This window comes from Monodon monoceros, unplaced genomic scaffold, assembly GCF_005190385.1.
Source record: "Monodon monoceros isolate NGI ecotype Baffin Bay Population unplaced genomic scaffold, NGI_Narwhal_1 Super_Scaffold_10, whole genome shotgun sequence".
Taxonomy (NCBI): Eukaryota; Metazoa; Chordata; class Mammalia; order Artiodactyla; family Monodontidae; genus Monodon; species Monodon monoceros.
In genome coordinates, this window is record NW_021703766.1 from 17,560,226 (window position 1) to 17,577,399 (window position 17,174).

Consider the following 17,174-nt stretch of genomic DNA (forward strand, 5'->3'; position numbering starts at 1 on the left):
AAGCAGAAGACCAGATTCAGACCTGTTATTCTTTCCAGCCAAGATAGTTTTATTCCAGTTTTGCATGTTTTGATAACAATTTCCTTTCCCTCCCTCCCTACAATTGCGTCTCTGTACCCTGAAATGCCTCTTGAGCATCCAAGGATGACCAGCTCTGGCTGCTCCTCATTACAAGAGGGACAATCTCAGCATGAAAGAATATCAAGACATGTGACCTATGGGCGGGCCAACCTCTTCTACTCAAGTCGCAAGAGAATGGTCAATTAATCAAATTCCACCGGTTGTGTTAAAAATATACTGCCATCAGGTAGACATCCTTCTCTAAATGCTACAGGACAGTGAAAAATGTGCAGGTTAATGAGATCTGTAATTTTTTTTCTTTTATCGGCACACACTTCAGGCTGGATGCAGGATGGCTAAATAGGTGCTTTAGGAGGGTCAGCCCGAAGACACACAGGACCAGAGACATAAAGCCACCTCCGGGGGCAGCCATATTGCCAGCACCAAAGGGGCAGTGGGGCCACCTGCTGGAAGGCTTGGGCACTGCTCTGGCTGCTTGGTCCCTCTGCCTCCTCCATGTCCTTTGAGGTTGGTCTATGGCAGGACCATGATCTTTTTCTCCAGCTTCTGTGGTGGGAACAGGAAGTTTCTCATTATCTCATCCAGCTCTTCCAGGGCCAGCTGGGCATGGAGCTTGGCAACGTCATCGGACTCCAAACGTACCACGTGCTTCAGCAGGTGGTAGAGATCCTTGAGGACGTCCCTCAGCACCTGGATGAGAGAGACAGAGTCATGGCCATCTGTCTACTGTGCCAACATTTCTCAGAATGACCTAACTGCCTTCTCCTGTCTGAGGAGTTCTGTGAGGAAACCCACAGGCTCCTTTAAGAAGATAACGCATGGCCCTTGCAGGTTGGAGATCGAGTGGGGCAGCTGTACTAAGGTAGGCTTCCTTTTGGGTTTCTCATGCACTCCTGACCCCTCACTACACTGGCCTTGGTGGCTGCTGCTCCCTTTTAGCCCCAGACCCCTCCCTTCAGTTCCAAGGCATGGCACAGACCTCAGGACCACAGGCAGGCAGTACTGCCCAGATACGGCTGCTCCTGAGAGCATGTTTACCAGCATTCTCCTCTCCAGCTCCCACAAAGCCCTCTGTGACACCCACAGAACAGGCACCTATCTTATGGAACGCAGGAGGCTATTTCTTCAGCAACCATGCTTTTCCTTGCCACTACTTTAAAATTTCCCCACCATTGTTTCATGTCCGTGTCGTTCCCTCAGTCACTATAATTTTTTTTCAACTCCAACTCTGCAATGGGAAGCAAGAGAGGACTCCATAGACACAGTCACACCCATTTTTCACATCCAATACTCTGATCTGATGGTCTGATATGGAATTGGGAGGGTGCCAGAGCACCTACTCCCAGGAGCTTCTAATTTTGTCCCAAGTCCTCCTGGCTTGGGAGCCAGAACTTCTAGCAAGAAATGGGTTCTTCTAGCAGAAGAACAGGGAAACTCAGAGGAAGGGGCCTTAGGGGTCATTTAGTCAAATGAGGGACTGAAGACTCCACGTCACAGGGGGTCACATGTCTTGCCTGCAGCCACTTTCAAAGTTACTCCTGGTTGAGGGCTCTTTGCCTCAAAAGTTACTATTTTTTGGGTCAGGTACTGCACTAGTATTTTCCATATATTATCTGATTTTTATGCCAGTCATATAAAGAAAGGAAAGCCCCACTTTACAGATGAAGAAACAGGATTAGAGGGTTAAGTAACCTCCCAAGGTTACTCTGCTAAAAAAGGGGTAGAGCCAGTTTTTAAACATTCAGGGCTTGTGTTGCTTTACTTTTACTGAAAAGGTAATACAGTACAAAAAAGTACATATTAAAAAAATAAGTCTCTCTTCTACCCCAGACTCCTACTTCCCCTTCTCAGAGGATATCATTCTTAATTTTGAGAAATATTCTAGGTATTTACAAGCATATATATATGCATGTGCCTTTTTCCCCTTTCCCGCCTTTCTTTTAAAAAATTTATTTACTTTATTTATTTATTTTTGGCTGCGTTGGGTCTTTGTTGCTGCGTGCGGGCTTTCTCTAGTTGCAGTGAGCAGGGGCTACTCTTCGTTGCGGTGCGTGGGCTTCTCATTGCAGTGGCTTCTCTTGTTATGGAGCACAGGCTCTAGGCACTCGGGCTTCAGCAGTTGTGGCAGGTGGGCTCAGTAGTTGTGGCTCACAGGCTCTAGAGCTCAGGCTCAGTAGTTGTGGTGGCACGGGCCTAGTTGCTCTGTGGCATGTGGGATCTTCCTGCACCAGGGCTCGAACCCGTGTCCCCTGCATTGGCAGGCGGATTCTTAACCACTGCACCACTTCCCTTCTCTTTTTAATTTTTTTAAATTTTTTATTTTTTGTGGTACGCGGGCCTCTCACTGTTGTGGCGTCTCCAGTTGCGGAGCACAGGCTCCAGACACACAGGCTCAACGGCCATGGCTCACGGGCCTAGCCGCTCCGAGGCGTGTGGGATCTTCCCGGACCGGGGCACGAACCTGTGTCCCCTGCAACGGCAGGCGGACTCTCAACCACTGCACCACCAGGGAAGCCCCCCTTCCCTTTTTTAAAGCACAGGATTATATGCTATACCAGTGGTCCCCAACCTTTTTGGCACCAGGGACTGGTTTCGTGGAAGACAATTTTTCCACGGGTCAGGGGGGATGGTTTTGGGATGATTCAAGTGCATTACATTTATTGTGCACTTTATTTCTATTATTATTACATTGTAATATATAAATGAAATAATTATACAACTCACCATAACACAGAATCAGTGGGAGCCTTGAGCTTGTTTTCACTTGCCACTCACTGATAGGGTTTTTTAAAATAAATTTATTTAGTTAGTTAGTTTTGGCTGCGCTGGGTCTTCGTTGCTGCGCGCGGTCTTTCTCTAGTTGTGGCGAGTAGGGGCTACCCTTCATTGCGGTGCACGGGCTTCTTATCACAGTGGCTTCTCTTGTTGCGGAGCACGGGCTCTAGGCACACGGCCTTCAGTAGTTGTGGCACGTGGGCTCAGTAGTTGTGACTCACAGGCTCTAGAGAGCAGGCTCAGTAGTTGTGGCGCACAGGCCCAGTTGCTCTGCAGCATGTGGGATCTTCCCGGACCCGGGCTTGAACCTGTGTTCCCTGCATTGGCAGGTGGATTCTTAACCACTGCACCACCAGGGAAGCCCACTGATGGGGTTTTGATATGAGTCTGCAAGCAATTGATTTATTATGGTCTCTGTGAAGTCAAACCTCTCTGCTAATGATAATCTGTATTTTCAGCCGCTGCCCAGCTCTAGCATCACCTCCTTAGCTCCACCTCAGATCACTGGGCATTAGATTCTCATAAGGAGCGTGCAACCTAGGTCCCTCGCATGCACAGTTCACAGTAGGGTTTGCGCTCCTATGAGAATCTAATGCCACCGCTGATGTGACAGGAGGCGGAGCTCAGGCGGTAATGCCAGCAATGGGGAGTGGCTGTAAATACAGATGAAGCTTCACTCGCTTGCCAGCCACTCACCTCCTGCTGTGTGGCCCGGTTCCTAACAGGCCATGGACTGCTACCGGAGGTTGGGGACCGCTGTGCTACACTGTTATGTACCATGATTCCCCCCATACCCAACATATTTTGAAGATCTTTTGCTATTACAAATATTGCTGCAATAAACATTCTGGTACCCAATCTTTGCAGACATGTACAAGGGTATCTGTAGGACAAATATCCAGAAATGGAATTCCTAGGTCAAAAGGTAATGCACACTGAAAATCTTGATAGCTAGGCCAGAGAAGTTGTAATAATTTATATTTTTACCTATCACTCTGAAAACTCCTATTTCCCCATATTCTCATAAGTGATATATATTGCAAACTCTTTATCTTGGCTAATTCAGGAAGTGAAAAATAGCATCTTGCTGTTTTAAATTTTCATCTTTTTAATAGATACATCAACTACTTCTATTTTTTTTTCTGGTATGTGTAATCAAATTTTCCTTATTGATTTGTAAGAGCTCTCTGTATATGAAAAAGAGAGGTCCATTACCTATCATATGAATTGCAAATATTTTTTCCCTAGTTGGCATTTTTTCTTTGTGAAATTTTATTTTCCAGATAAGAAATTTACTTTTTTTTTTTTTTTTCCAGTACGCGGGCCTCTCACTGTTGTGGCCTCTCCCGTTGCGGAGCACAGGCTCCAGACGCACAGGCTCAGCGGCCATGGCTCACGGGCCCAGCCGCTCTGCGGCATGTGGGATCTTCCCGGACTGGGGCAGGAACCCGCGTCCCCTGCATCGGCAGGCGGACTCTCAACCACTGCGCCACCAGGGAAGCCCGAAATTTACATTTTTGATGTAGTTAAATTTATCAGTTTTTTTCCTTTATAGTTCCTGGGTTTTGTATTTCGCTTAGAAGAAATGGGGCCTACAATGTTAGCCACTACGCTATGCCGTGGCTATTTATTAATAACGTGTACCAAATTGGGTTTGTTTCACCATATGTAAACATCTCTGACAATAATTGGTTCAAATGGATTTAAAAATTTTTCCTCTCACTACTTTGGAACTTCAAGAGTTGGCTGAATATTGAAGGCTGTACCAGTGTGCAGTGTGCAATTTCAAAAAAGGAGGAAGATCAGAAAAAAAAGAAATAGGAGAATGGAGACATTCATTCATTCTTTCACTTTTATGGCTTTTCATAAAAACAATGTAATAAATATATATAACAGCCTATATACTATGAACATAGACTACGTCTACAAAAATACTGATTGCCTTCAGCAAGCGACACTGGGGAGAGATGGGGGGGATTATATATCCTTTTGTACCATTCTATGAATATATAACCTATTAAAAAATAAATGCTTTTTATTAAACTGAATTAACTACTAGACAAAGATTTTCCTAAGGCCATTTAATAGGTAAAAGAGATATAGAGCCTGCCTTTAAAAAGGCTTATGCTCTGGTGGGGAGGATAAGTCATGTACATAAGTGAGGACAATACAGAACAGAACACGGTACGTATCCTGAGAGCAGAGAGAGTGTATGAAGAGAGGTTCGAGCAAACAGAGGTCACATTTTAGGAAAAGGAAGTGAACTGAAGGTGGTGAACAGAATGCTGGGAAGTGGTTACTTCAGTGGGTAACAAGTACACTTACATCTGTGATGTAGTTAAATTTATCAGTTTTGGGGGTGGGTCTTAGCCCCACAGTCCCCTAAGCATTCCACACAAGTACACTAGGTGTGTAGCATCACACATCTTGGACTTGCTAAAGAATACAGAAAGAGCTCTTTCTGTCATTTGATATTCTCGAATAGCACAGGCACTGGGGATTGGATGGAGGAAGGTAGGGGACGGGGTACACAAAACCAGCCCCCCAGGTCACTGTCTGGTCTCCCTCTTGTACCCTGGGCTCCAGCTGTGTGGGCCTTCTTCCTTTCCTTGTCTGAGCAAAACACCTTCCCAGCTGAAGGCCTTTGCATAGGCTGTTTCCTCAGCCTGGAAGACATTTCGCTTCCTCTTCACCCTACAATTCCTACTCACCCTCAGCCTGAAATGTCACTTCCTCAGGGATGCCTCCCTAGCTCCCATCTAGGTAAGCTTTCCTACCCTGCCTATAGCTAGCTCTGTTTGTAGCCCCTATCACAATGGTAATTTAAATATTTATTGTGTAATTAAAAATACATTTTCCTCAATAGCTCACATGTACTATTGACACTGACACCACATCTTGCCTTGTTCACCCTGGTATAATCCCAATGCCTCATATAGTGACTGGCACATGGCAGATATCTAAAAAATATTTATAAATGAAAGAAGGCATGCATGCATGCTATTCCTGGCCAGTTTCTTACTTGGTAAAAACTAAAACTTCTAAGAACACCCACTGAAACAATGCTGGGAAACCAGGGAATACATATGCATGTACCAGCTACAGAATACAAACTGCATAATTTCAGGGACCCCACATACGAGGTCAACACACTCACATTTGCATTTAAAATCAGCATGGCACTGGCACAATATAAAGATGAACAGTAAAATCCATGCTAATAGTCTAACATTTAAAAGGTTCTCAACTTAGAACAACATTAATAGCAAATAATAAACACCTTGACAAGTGAAAGGAGAGAGAGACTGTGGAAGAAAGGAAGAATACTTTATATTTAAAAACCTCAGGGGCAGGCTCCCCTGGTGGCGCAGTGGTTGAGAGTCCGCCTGCCGATGCAGGGGACACGGGTTTGTGCCCCAGTCCGGGAAGATCCCACATGCCGCGGAGCGGCTGGGCCCATGAGCCATGGCCGCTGAGCCTGTGCGTCTGGAGCCTGTGCTCCGCAATGGGAGAGGCCACAACAGTGAGAGGCCCGCGTACTGCCAAAAAAAAAAAAAAAACCCCTCAAACGGCACTTTTTCCTTGTTTTTCTGAACAAGGGACCCCGCAATTTCGTTTGCCACTGGGCCCCACATATTATGCACTTGGCCCTGCAGACAACTCTCCGTGCTCTTTGCCCAATGTCGCGGCATTAAGTGCCTGAATCCTGTGGGCAAACCCCACAAAGATGCTGCCCCATCTCTGCTGTGCAGCTGTCTCCTGGGTTTTCTCCCAGAGCTGCTGGGTCACACAGGAGTCAGGTCTCCAAGCGCAGGCGTCTGCCTCTGACTGTGCACTATGCCCGACTGCTCTTTCATAACGTAGCTTTCTCTTTCCTCAAGGCCAGCAGTGTGAAAAGGAGAGACGATTCTGGAAAGAGGATGGCTCCCCACAGCTACTGATTCATGATTACTCACTCACTCAGTAATCGTTATCAAGGGCCTACTTCGTGCCCAGGCAGTGTGCTGGTGATAAAAAGGTGAATAATGCACGAACCCTACCCTCTGGCAGCTACAGCCAGCGGGGAGGCAGACACGCACACTAGGCAGTGTGATCCTCAATCTAAGAGATGAGTGTAGGTGATTCTGTGGAAGCAAAGGAAGTGATTTCCGCCTGCAGAGGTGGATGGAGGAAGAACGTTTCCCTACCGTGTGAAAGGGCCTTTGCTCTGACTTTCATCTGTAGCCAATGGGTGGCACCAAGGAGTGGCCTGGGGAAGTTTTATTGTCCCCTCACTCTCAAGCCACCTCAAATAACTGCAGAGTTTAAGCAAACCCAGCATGCTTGTCATGTGAATAGAGCTTAAAGACAAGGCTCCTAACACTCTCTCCAACAAATTATAGCCCAGTGTCTCTTATATAGAAATTCTAGTGTTCCCACTGTTTATCACAAGGTTCATCTTTTTTTTTCTAGAGGAATCTTTCACCTAGTCAGAAATATCTTAGAGATTTTTTGCTAGAGCATCCTAACATTCAAAGTAAGGTTAGCTTTCTTTTCCTTGTTAAAAAGGAAAGTTCTAAGGCATTCTGGTCTGCTAAGGTACTCTGTTGTTTCCTGGTATGGGTAGGAATTTTCTCCTTGGCACTGCTGTGTCCTTAAAATAACAATAATGCTTGTGCAAACACCACTTTGTACTTGAGGGGTGCTGAGTTCCTTGTTTTCAGTTACCGGATCTCCTTTTTTAGGTAACTGAGTGTTAGGCAAAGACTCCTTCTTAATTAATGGGTCTATCTTAGCAACCCACCCTGGAACAGCTTCTCCCCCATCCCTGTAGCGCTTGGGATCCCACACATCACAGGACTTCCTCTGGACTCCCCAAGGATCAAAGCTTCCCGCCAGCCAGGGACTGTCACCAAATCCCATGGATCAGGGGCTGAATACAAGGAGAGTTCAAAGGTAAAGTTACTCACAGGAGCCTCTGTGGTGGGCAGGATATAGGCAATCCCACAGAGGAAACCTCTCATTAAGAGTACAACACACCTGCTCTTCATCCCCCCACGCATCAAGGCCCCAGGACTGCAGGGAAAGGTGGAGGTGGAGGGTGTGAGTGGGGTGGGCCGGGGATATCTTAAAGAAGTACCCGGATTCCTAGTCTGAAAACTCTTTGGAAAGGGGTGGGGTTCAGGTCCTTTATTAAAAGAATTTAGAGCGTCAGTGCAACATGCACACACACACTTTCTCTCCTCCATCCCTCCCCCTCCCTTTCCAGGTGCCAGTTCCCTGGAGCACACAAAGCTGATGCTTCAGGGACAAGGGCAGTCTTTAGGGTTAGACGTGGCTTGGCAAAACATACTGAAAAGGGGACCGTGTGAGCAAAAGACTGCCTTGGGCACACAGGTGCACTTACAATGGAAAAGCAGGAAAACAGTGTTTGACTTTCAATGAGCTTGACCCCGAACACACCCAGAGTGGTGGTTGTATCTCTGCATTAAGACCTAAAGAAGGGGGCTTCCCTGGCAGCGCTAGTGGTTGAGAATCTGCCTGCCAATGCAGGGGACATGGGTTCGAGCCCTGGTCTGGGAAGATCCCACATGCTGCAGAGCAACTAGGCCCGTGAGCCACAACTACAGAGCCTGCGCGTCTGGAGCCTGTGCTCTGCAACAAGAGAGGCCGTGATAGTGAGAGGCCCGTGCACCGCGATGAAGAGTGGCCCCCGCTTGCCGCAACTAGAGAAAGCCCTCGCACAGAAACGAAGACCCAACACAGCCAAAAATAAACATACAAATAAGTTAATTAATTTAAAAAAAAGACCTAAAGAAGAAATACATGGCGGATATCTTTCTTCTCTTTAGTTCCTAAATTTATTTATTTGATTATAAAAACAATATTAACCACAACCCAGAATATCTGGGAAACAGAGGAAGGAAAAAAAATCTTTAGTCAGACTACGTCTCCAACACAAACTCCATTAGTAAAGACATTTAGCAATTAGTAGATTTATTTACATTCGAAATAACTTTAATATTTTAAAAGTCACACTTCTAAATGGAACTTAGGTGAATGAAACTGCTATTCTTTGGTATTATTTTGTGAGATCAATAAGACACAACACAAATGGTGATAGATGAGACATTTACAGAAATAAGAATTCCAGAAAGTGTGATCTAGCAGAGGACTTCCCACCTATACTTCTGTAATATTTAGGGAAAAAATGGGTTACTAAATATAAAAGAATTAAAAAGTTAAATGCTAGCATACACTAATTGTACTTAGAAATTCAGTCTTCTATAGAGCTAATAGAATTGTGGCTCCCTTTGTGGCTAAGAAGTAAGTACTAGGCACAAAGACAAAAACAGACAAAGAACAGGGAAGTCAGACATTGAAATAAAAGGCAGGAGCCGACACGAGAAACAAGTGAACTGGAGTTGGTGGCTGGAGACCAGCCTGGCAGACAAAAAGATTCTCTAGATTGGGGCCCAGAAGAAGAGGAGACCCCAGAATCCAAATAATTCTGTTTAAAGACGTGCTGAAATAAGCATTAGGTGTGGTATAAGGAAGCTGTAGGTCCACCTCTGAGAACGCTCATTTTGACCACTGTGCTTCCATGTTATAACCAACATACGGCTTGGTGGCTGAGGGAAGTGAGAGTAATCAGAAGAGACTAGTTATGGGACAGAGTCAAGGATCATAAACAGAGCACAAGCCAGCCGACATTTCCCGAACTGTGTGCAGAAGACCATGCTCAGCATGCTGGGTGATGAGGGCCAGCTCCAGCCTTCAGGAGCTCACCACCATCTGGGAGAGACAGACATGGACAGTCGAACCTAATGGTCTGCTGGCAGGCAAATCGGGTGAAGTGAATCCTGACACCCCAATTACCAGCTGGAGAATCTTGAGCAAACCAACCACCTCGGCTTTCGGAACCCCGGAGATCTCTGTAAAATGGGAATAACACTGCCTCCTTTGAAGGTTGTTGTGAGAATTACTGTCTATAAAGATCCAAGCACAAGGATTTGCAAGTGATGGCTGCTGCAGAAGCGGCACTAATACTGTGATCTCTGTGAGGGTCAGGACTGTCAATCTTGCTGCTCTTCTATCACTGAGGCCTCGAGTACAGCCTGGCATGCAGCGGCCCTGGCATGTAGTAAACCTTTGACAAACAAATGAATGAACGAACATATGATAACAATAGCTAATCCTCACATAGTACCTATTATGTGCCAGGTGTGGTTCTAGGCATTTTATCTACAGTAATTCAATCCTCACAACAACACAACAGAGAGAGGTACTGTTATTATCCCCAATTTGCCCACACAGCTAGTGACAGGTGGAGGCAGGATTCAAACCCTGGCAGCCTGACTCGGAGCCAATGCTCTTTATTAACCACTATATTATTCTGCCTCTGCAAGTGGTTATTATTTTCACTACCACGAAGTGGGGAGCATAAAGCACGTATACTGCCTACCTTACAGGTTTATTGTGAGATCAAAAGAGATCATGCATATGAGAGTACTTTGCTATCACAGCGTGGTGATCAATAATTCAAAGTATCATTGCTACTATTATTCTGACACTGAGGTAGTTGGGTTTACCACCAAGCGGCTAAGAAAATGAGGGGAAAGGCACGGCTCTGAAAATGAAAAATAGAGAGCAGGAGCCAAAGAGTGCTCAGGAAGATGAATAAATGGAGGAGAGTTAGAAGAAAAGGGAAGGGCTGTAAAAGAGGGGAAGAGACTCCATGCAGTGTGATGTGGTATCAGGGCCAGAGTCGGTACCTGACGGTCGGGAACACCGTCTGTGCCACTGCACAGAGCTGAAAGCACCAGCAAGGACTCTCCTGGACAAGCAGAGAGCAGCTAGGCTCTGAGGTCTTGGAGGCGAGCAGCCTCTCTAGGATAATGGGCAGGAAACAAATAAATTGGGGAAGCAGAATGGAGGTAGACAATCTGGACCTCATTCAGGGTGCTCTGGTCTAAAGAAGAATAAATGCTTTACTGATAAAACCCCAAAGTTCACTTTGATGGGTCTGTAAAAGAGAAGTCAGGACCAATTCAAATGGAAAGACCGGGCTTTTGAGACACTTCATTGAAAAGCATTGGGTGGGTCAGCAAAGAAAGACAGGATTACTAATGTCTAAGAGATTCCTATCCATGCCTGACAGATAGAGAATCTCAAACATGCTGAAGTTCAGGGCGGCATTCTTGTTAACTGGAGGTTACTGAGCTTTTCAAAAACCTTTTATTCCTAAAGTATTTTTCTCTGCTAGACCTAGAGATAAATGGCATTTTTACCCTTTCCAGATTGTGTCTGGCTGTTAAATAAGGAGGGCATCTCAAGTGCAAGTTGGAGATGGGTGGGGAGGGGATGAGGGGGGTATCATGCGTGATTTTCATTGAAGAATAAGGAGGAAATTTTAACTGGTTATGTGCCCCAAATGCTACAGGGATGTAGACAGTCTGGGCAGTTTAGGGACAAACACCAAGATGGCCTTCATGGTTAACCCCTGGGAGGGGTGACAGCTCAGGGATCCTAAACAGAAAGTAGGTGCTGGGACTCTCCACTCGCTGTGGCAGGGACGGGAGCAGCAGCCGCGGTGGCTCTAGGAGCAGCGGTGGCAGCATCTCTCAGAATGTCTTTAAATAGCAACCTGAGGAAGGCAGCAGCTTTCCTACACCCCCACAGGCATGGAAACAGAACAAAGAAGGCAGGGGAAAATGGCCGGAGGATGTGCAGAGGCAGCAGGCTGCTGCTTGTAGAAGTGATGGGGCGCTTTGTCCTTAGAAGGTGATTACAATCCCAGCTTTCAAATTGTACTCAATTACCACGTCTGGGGGGAAAGGGCTTCATCTTGCTTGGCCCTCGAAGCTTCCCTGCTGAGGGAGCGCAGTTCGGCTCCCTTTCTGCACCTAACGCCTCCCACAAGGGATTAGACATCGCCTGCAAAGGCTCACTACTACCATTTACTGAGTGTTTACTACGCTTCAGTCACTGCGCCGAGCCCTTCACGCACATTATCTCATTTAATCCTACGAGGTAGGTGTTATTAGGCCCAGTTTGCAAATTAGGGAAAGGGGATTTAGAGAGGTTTAGTGATTTGCTGAAGGACACAGCTAGAATTCAAACCTGCATCTGTCAGGTCTAGCTGCAAACCCTGTTTTTAAACACGTGCAGTTAACTAGGAAATCCAATACGCAGGAGGATGCTATGGAGAGAATTTGACCTTTTCCCTGCACCATCAAAGCAGTTTATTTGGATGGGGCCCGGTTAGGGAGGAGGGGGAACAGCAACTGGGCTGCTGGCTGACTGCAAGGTTTGGGTTTCCTCTGGGGCACTGGTTTGCTTGGGGCATCCTGCATCACCCCAGGCTCACCTGGCTCACACAGCCTCAGGTCCAGCTTGATTGGCCATGAGGGAAGTGCAGGCCACTCTCCTTAGGGGTTCTGCTTAGTGGAATTCAGTGCTCTGTGCAAGATGCCTCAGGAACAAATGGTTATAGAGTTAGACCAAAGGTCAGAGAAAACCACAGTCACTGACACATCAGAGGCTCTGGTGGGGTTGGTAGTATGTGCTAATATACACATAGCATAGAATAGACGTGGACTAGGCTGGAAAAAGCAACCTGCCCACCCACACCGAAGTATGGCTACACAGCCCAGACTCTGCCTCTGAGCAACACCATCATTCTAACATAGTGATTCTCTACCTTAGCTGCACAGTATGATTCCATGGAGAACTTTTAAAACGCCTGGGCCCCCACCTCACACGTAAGAATGAGAACCTTAGGGGTAGGAGCTCTGGGCTTAAAAAAAATTTTTTTTTAAATTTCTTTTTATGCTCTCCAGGTGACTCTAATGAGCAGCCAGGATGCAGCAGTGCAGCATGTTAGGAAAAAACACTGGGTAGGAGACAGTAAGAGATATGTCATGGTTTCCAAAGAAGGGATCACTACAACGACTCTGCCCATGAAAAATCTAAGTGCCAAGAGCAAGGGTGACAGGATTGGGACATGACCTGCTGCACTTCTTGGAATTTTCTTAACTATCGACAACCAGGTTTTTATTTTCCAGCAAGGGGACTGGGTCAAAATCTTTTTTTTTTTTTTTTTTTTTTTGCGGTACGCGGGCCTCTCACTGTTGTGGCCTCTCCAGTTGCGGAGCACAGGCTCCGGATGCGCAGGCTCAGCGGCCATAGCTCACGGGCCCAGCCGCTCCGCGGCATGTGGGATCTTCCCAGACCGGGGCACGAACCCGTGGTCCCCTGCATCGGCAGGCAGACTCTCAACCACTGCGCCACCAGGGAAGCCCCCAAAATCATTTTTGATGCACAAATTAAGACTGCATCTTTTTTCCAAAATATTTTTAAAATATGTTCTTTGGGACTTCCCTGGAGGTCCAGTAGTTAGGGCTCTGCACTTCCACTGCAGAGGGCACGGGTTCGATCCCTGGTTGGGGAACTATGATCCCACATGCTGTGTGGTGTGTCAAAAAAAAAAAATCTTAAACATGTGTATTGGAGTGTAATTCTGATGACACAGAAAGTTACAGGCTCCCAAAAGGCATCTGTAAGAAAGTGAAAGGATAAAACGCAGGCAGCGCCTCTTTTACTAGGTTAGCTGTAATTATGGCAGAAACCTTCACACAGATGGGAGGAATTAAGGAAAATACATGTGCTAAAATTTTGACAGCAATGTACATATATATATATACATTGAGTGTGTGTGTGTGTGTGTGTGTGTGTGTGTGTGTGTGTGTGTGTGAAGCCAAGTTTTGAAATGCAGACAGTTCTGGCTGCTCGTCAATATTCATTCTGTCACTGTGCCTCAGGACTCCCTCTCCCAGCTGATTTGGGAACAACATGTCTACAACCCAACTGCAATGAAAACTTTAGGCGTTTCCAAGTAAGGAAGGTAAAATTCCCTCCTAACGAGAATTTGTTTGGACAACTTCTGTTCTTGGGAAACCTGAACAGAAGAGTTCGGGAATTGGAAGAGTTTGGAAGCCCCAGAATTTCCAGTTTAAGATCTAAGAAGTCTTTATTGCAAAGGCAGGTACAAAGAAACTTAAGAGATGTATTGTCCCATGCATCTTAGAGAAGAGGTTTCATGCACTCTCTCAACAAACATTTATTAAGCATTATTCTGTGCAAGGCAATGTGCTAGATTTGGGGAACATAAGAATGAATGGAAAAGTAGTAAAATTCAGAGACAGACAGGATGGTGACTGCTAGGGGCTGAGGGAGGGGGAGAGTTAGTATTTAATGGGTACAGAGTTTCAGTTTTACACGATGAAAAGAGTTCTGTGGAGGGATGGTGGTGATTGCAGCATAAAAACATGAATGTACGTAATGCTACTGAACTGTACACTTAAAAATGGTTAAGATGGTATATTTCATGCTATGTATATTTTACCACAATTTTTTAAAGAAGTGACTGGTGTGTTCAGGGGCTGTCCCCTGTTGACATCAGATGTGAACAAAGCATTACAATATCTACTCTAGTCTTGAGCTGATATTTAAAGTACTGTAGAGCCTGGAGAAAGGAGGATTAATTTTGCCTGAGAAATGAGAAAAGGCTTTTAACATTTAGAGTCCTAAAGGGTGAACAAAAGTTTATCAGATGGACAGGTCGGGGGCAGGAGGAGAAGGCATTTGAGGCATAAGAAACAGTATGGACCAAGATCTGGAGGCAAGAAATAGTACGCAGGCTATGTAGAGCTGGCACGAAGTTCTGAGGGCTCAAGAGGGAAGCTCGGGAGAGACAGTTATAAAGTCAAGCAAGGTCCAGATTTTAAAGGGCCTTGTATGTCATATTAGGGAGCCTGGTCTTTATCTTAGGAACCACAGGGAACCACTGAGAAAAATGTTACCTGAGGACTTTAGCAGATTTGCATTTCAGAAAGATCCCTCTGGCTGCTCCCTTACCATGCTGAGTAACTGAATAGCTGCCGTTCAGGAGAATTAAAGAGTAGAAGAAAGTCCCAGTGGTTAAGGAAACAGAAGTCCTAGGAACCCAGGTTTGTCCCAATATACTTGTAACAGTTTACCTCTTCCTCAAGTATAATCTCAGGCCTGTTCTAATTAGTTCCTTCAGAACAGCCAAGCTGGCAGTAAAACTGCCTGGGTTTATACTCAGCTCTCTTCTGTCTGACCTGGGCATCTAAATGTAAACTTTCTGGACCTCAATTTTCTTACTTGTAAATAGGGTTATAGGCGTATTTATCTCACAGGGTTGTTAGGATTCAATGAGATAATGCATGTAAAGAACTCAGTGCCCTGCCTGGCATACAGTAAGCCCTTAATACACGTTAGTTACATTATTAAATACTAAACCTCAGAGAGCATGAAATTTATTTGGAGCAGATTTGCTAAGAGCAAACAAACAGTGGGGCGATAAGCAATGAGCTGGAACAGACCCCAGAGCATCAATCCAGACTGTCATTTTAAGTCACCCCAAGGAGGGTACACTTAGTCAGAACTCCTCCCTTTCAGAGGATAGAGCAAAGATAAGTGGGTTTTGCAATCCAGAGGCCCATCTGATTATTAGCACAATCACTCTCAGAGGAAGAATAGATTCCTGATCAAGCTGCAGGGCAGGAGGCAAGTCCCAAGACTCTCACTTCCCAGCTTGGCAGTCCCAGAGGCATTTGGTCTCCTTCAGTTTTTCTCAGCTCCCTGCCTTTTCAGTTCTGTGTCCATTATGGGAAGTTGCTGGATGGCATAGTCCAGTTTGGCCCATGATTTTGGCAAGGGCTAGTGGTACATGAGGAAGAGTAAAAAGGAAGCCAGAGCTGTTTCCTGTCTCTGCTCTCTGAACAGTTCACACTGTCAGGTACTGGGAGGTCAGGGCATCTGGGTCCAAGGCTGGCCTCAACATTCCCCTCTCCCTGCTCCATCGTTCTTGGGGACAGACAGTAAATAAGCTGTAAGGAGAGAGTCTGACCTGTTTTCCTTTCTGGTATCAGGTTTCCAGGATCTGAAGCTGCCTTCTGTTAGCCATGATCTTTGCAGGAAATGCCCAAGTGACTCAGTTCCTGAGTCCTTCAGATGACAGTCACAGAACGTGTGCGCACAAGTTCTGGAACCATACTGCCTGGGGTCATCTACCGTGCTGCCACTTACTAGTTGTTGAACAAGTTACTTATCTTCTCTGTCATGTGTACACCTCATGTGTAAAATGGGGATATTAGTCGTACCTAAATGGGATCATTATGAAGATTAAATGAATTAATTAAAGCACTTAGATATATGTGCTACCATATAATAAATGCTCAATAAAAGTATTTTTGCCAGGTTTTAATATACACTGAATTTTTCAGGAACGCAAGTACCATATGAAGTGAGAGGAGATAGTATTTTGATTTGTTTGGAATTTTACAGAGAGAGTTTACCATTTTGGAAAATCAGGCTTACACAGTGTACTTCTGAGTTGCCAGTACAAGATATTTATTATTAATTTGTATTTGTAGCTGTTACATTCATGATGATTCTACATATAAGAGCAACTGAATAGTTCATTATATCTTAGAGTTGGCCTAGACATTTATATATTAAAATATGTTATTTTATTATAAACTAGTATTCTTTTATTCCTTCTTTGTATTATAGTTGGGACATTATATTGATTTTTAAAATATACATGTAGGTTACGTAGCTATACATTTCATTTCAGGAGAATAAAAAGGGGAAACTCTAAAATATTCATTATAATAATTTGTAACAATAAAAGTACGTTGGAGGCTTCCCTGGTGGCGCGGTGGTTGAGAGTCCGCTTGCCGATGCAGGGGACACGGGTTCGTGCCCTGGTCGGGAGGATCCCACATGCCGCGGAGCGGCTAGGCCCATGAGCCACGGCTGCTGGGCCTACGCGTCCGGAGCCTGTGCTCCGCAACGGGAGAGGCCACAACACTGAGAGGCCCATATACTGCAAAAAAAAAAAAAAAAAAAAGTATGTGGGGTCTGATCTGATGCTGATGTTTCCAAACCTGGTGCTTATCTTGTGCTCCAGCTCACCCTGATGATGTTACCTAAGACATCCTTGATAAAAAGATAAATCTTGTTGCAGTGGATGAGTGAATTAAGTAAGAGGAAGAGGGAGAGATACTATACTTCCATGAGCACTTGGCCAACATGAGCTCCCAGCAACAAGTGGAAACGAGTGCTAATTCTTCCTGGCATTAGCTTTGGAAAATCAGAACTGCAGTCTCTTCATGAACTTCGTTTCCTCAATTCATAAAATAAGATGGTTGAATTATTTCCCAAAGTATGTTCCACGGAACATTATTACTTGGCATGCTTATAATGAAAACAGGGTTCCTTGCTAAATGGCTGAGGAACTGAGGAAA

General features: G+C 45.3%; 1 protein-coding gene across 1 annotated transcript in view; it reads right to left on the minus strand.

Annotated features, from left to right (window-relative positions):
- Positions 1–31: 31 nt before the first annotated feature.
- Positions 32–17,174, minus strand: part of TANGO6 (transport and golgi organization 6 homolog) — a 179,267-nt gene continuing 162,124 nt past the window's right edge. Inside the window, exon 18 of the mRNA XM_029238109.1 lies at positions 32–771. Within this exon, the coding sequence (XP_029093942.1) occupies positions 595–771 (177 nt within the window). The 3' untranslated portion in view covers positions 32–594. The remainder of the gene's footprint in view (positions 772–17,174) is intronic.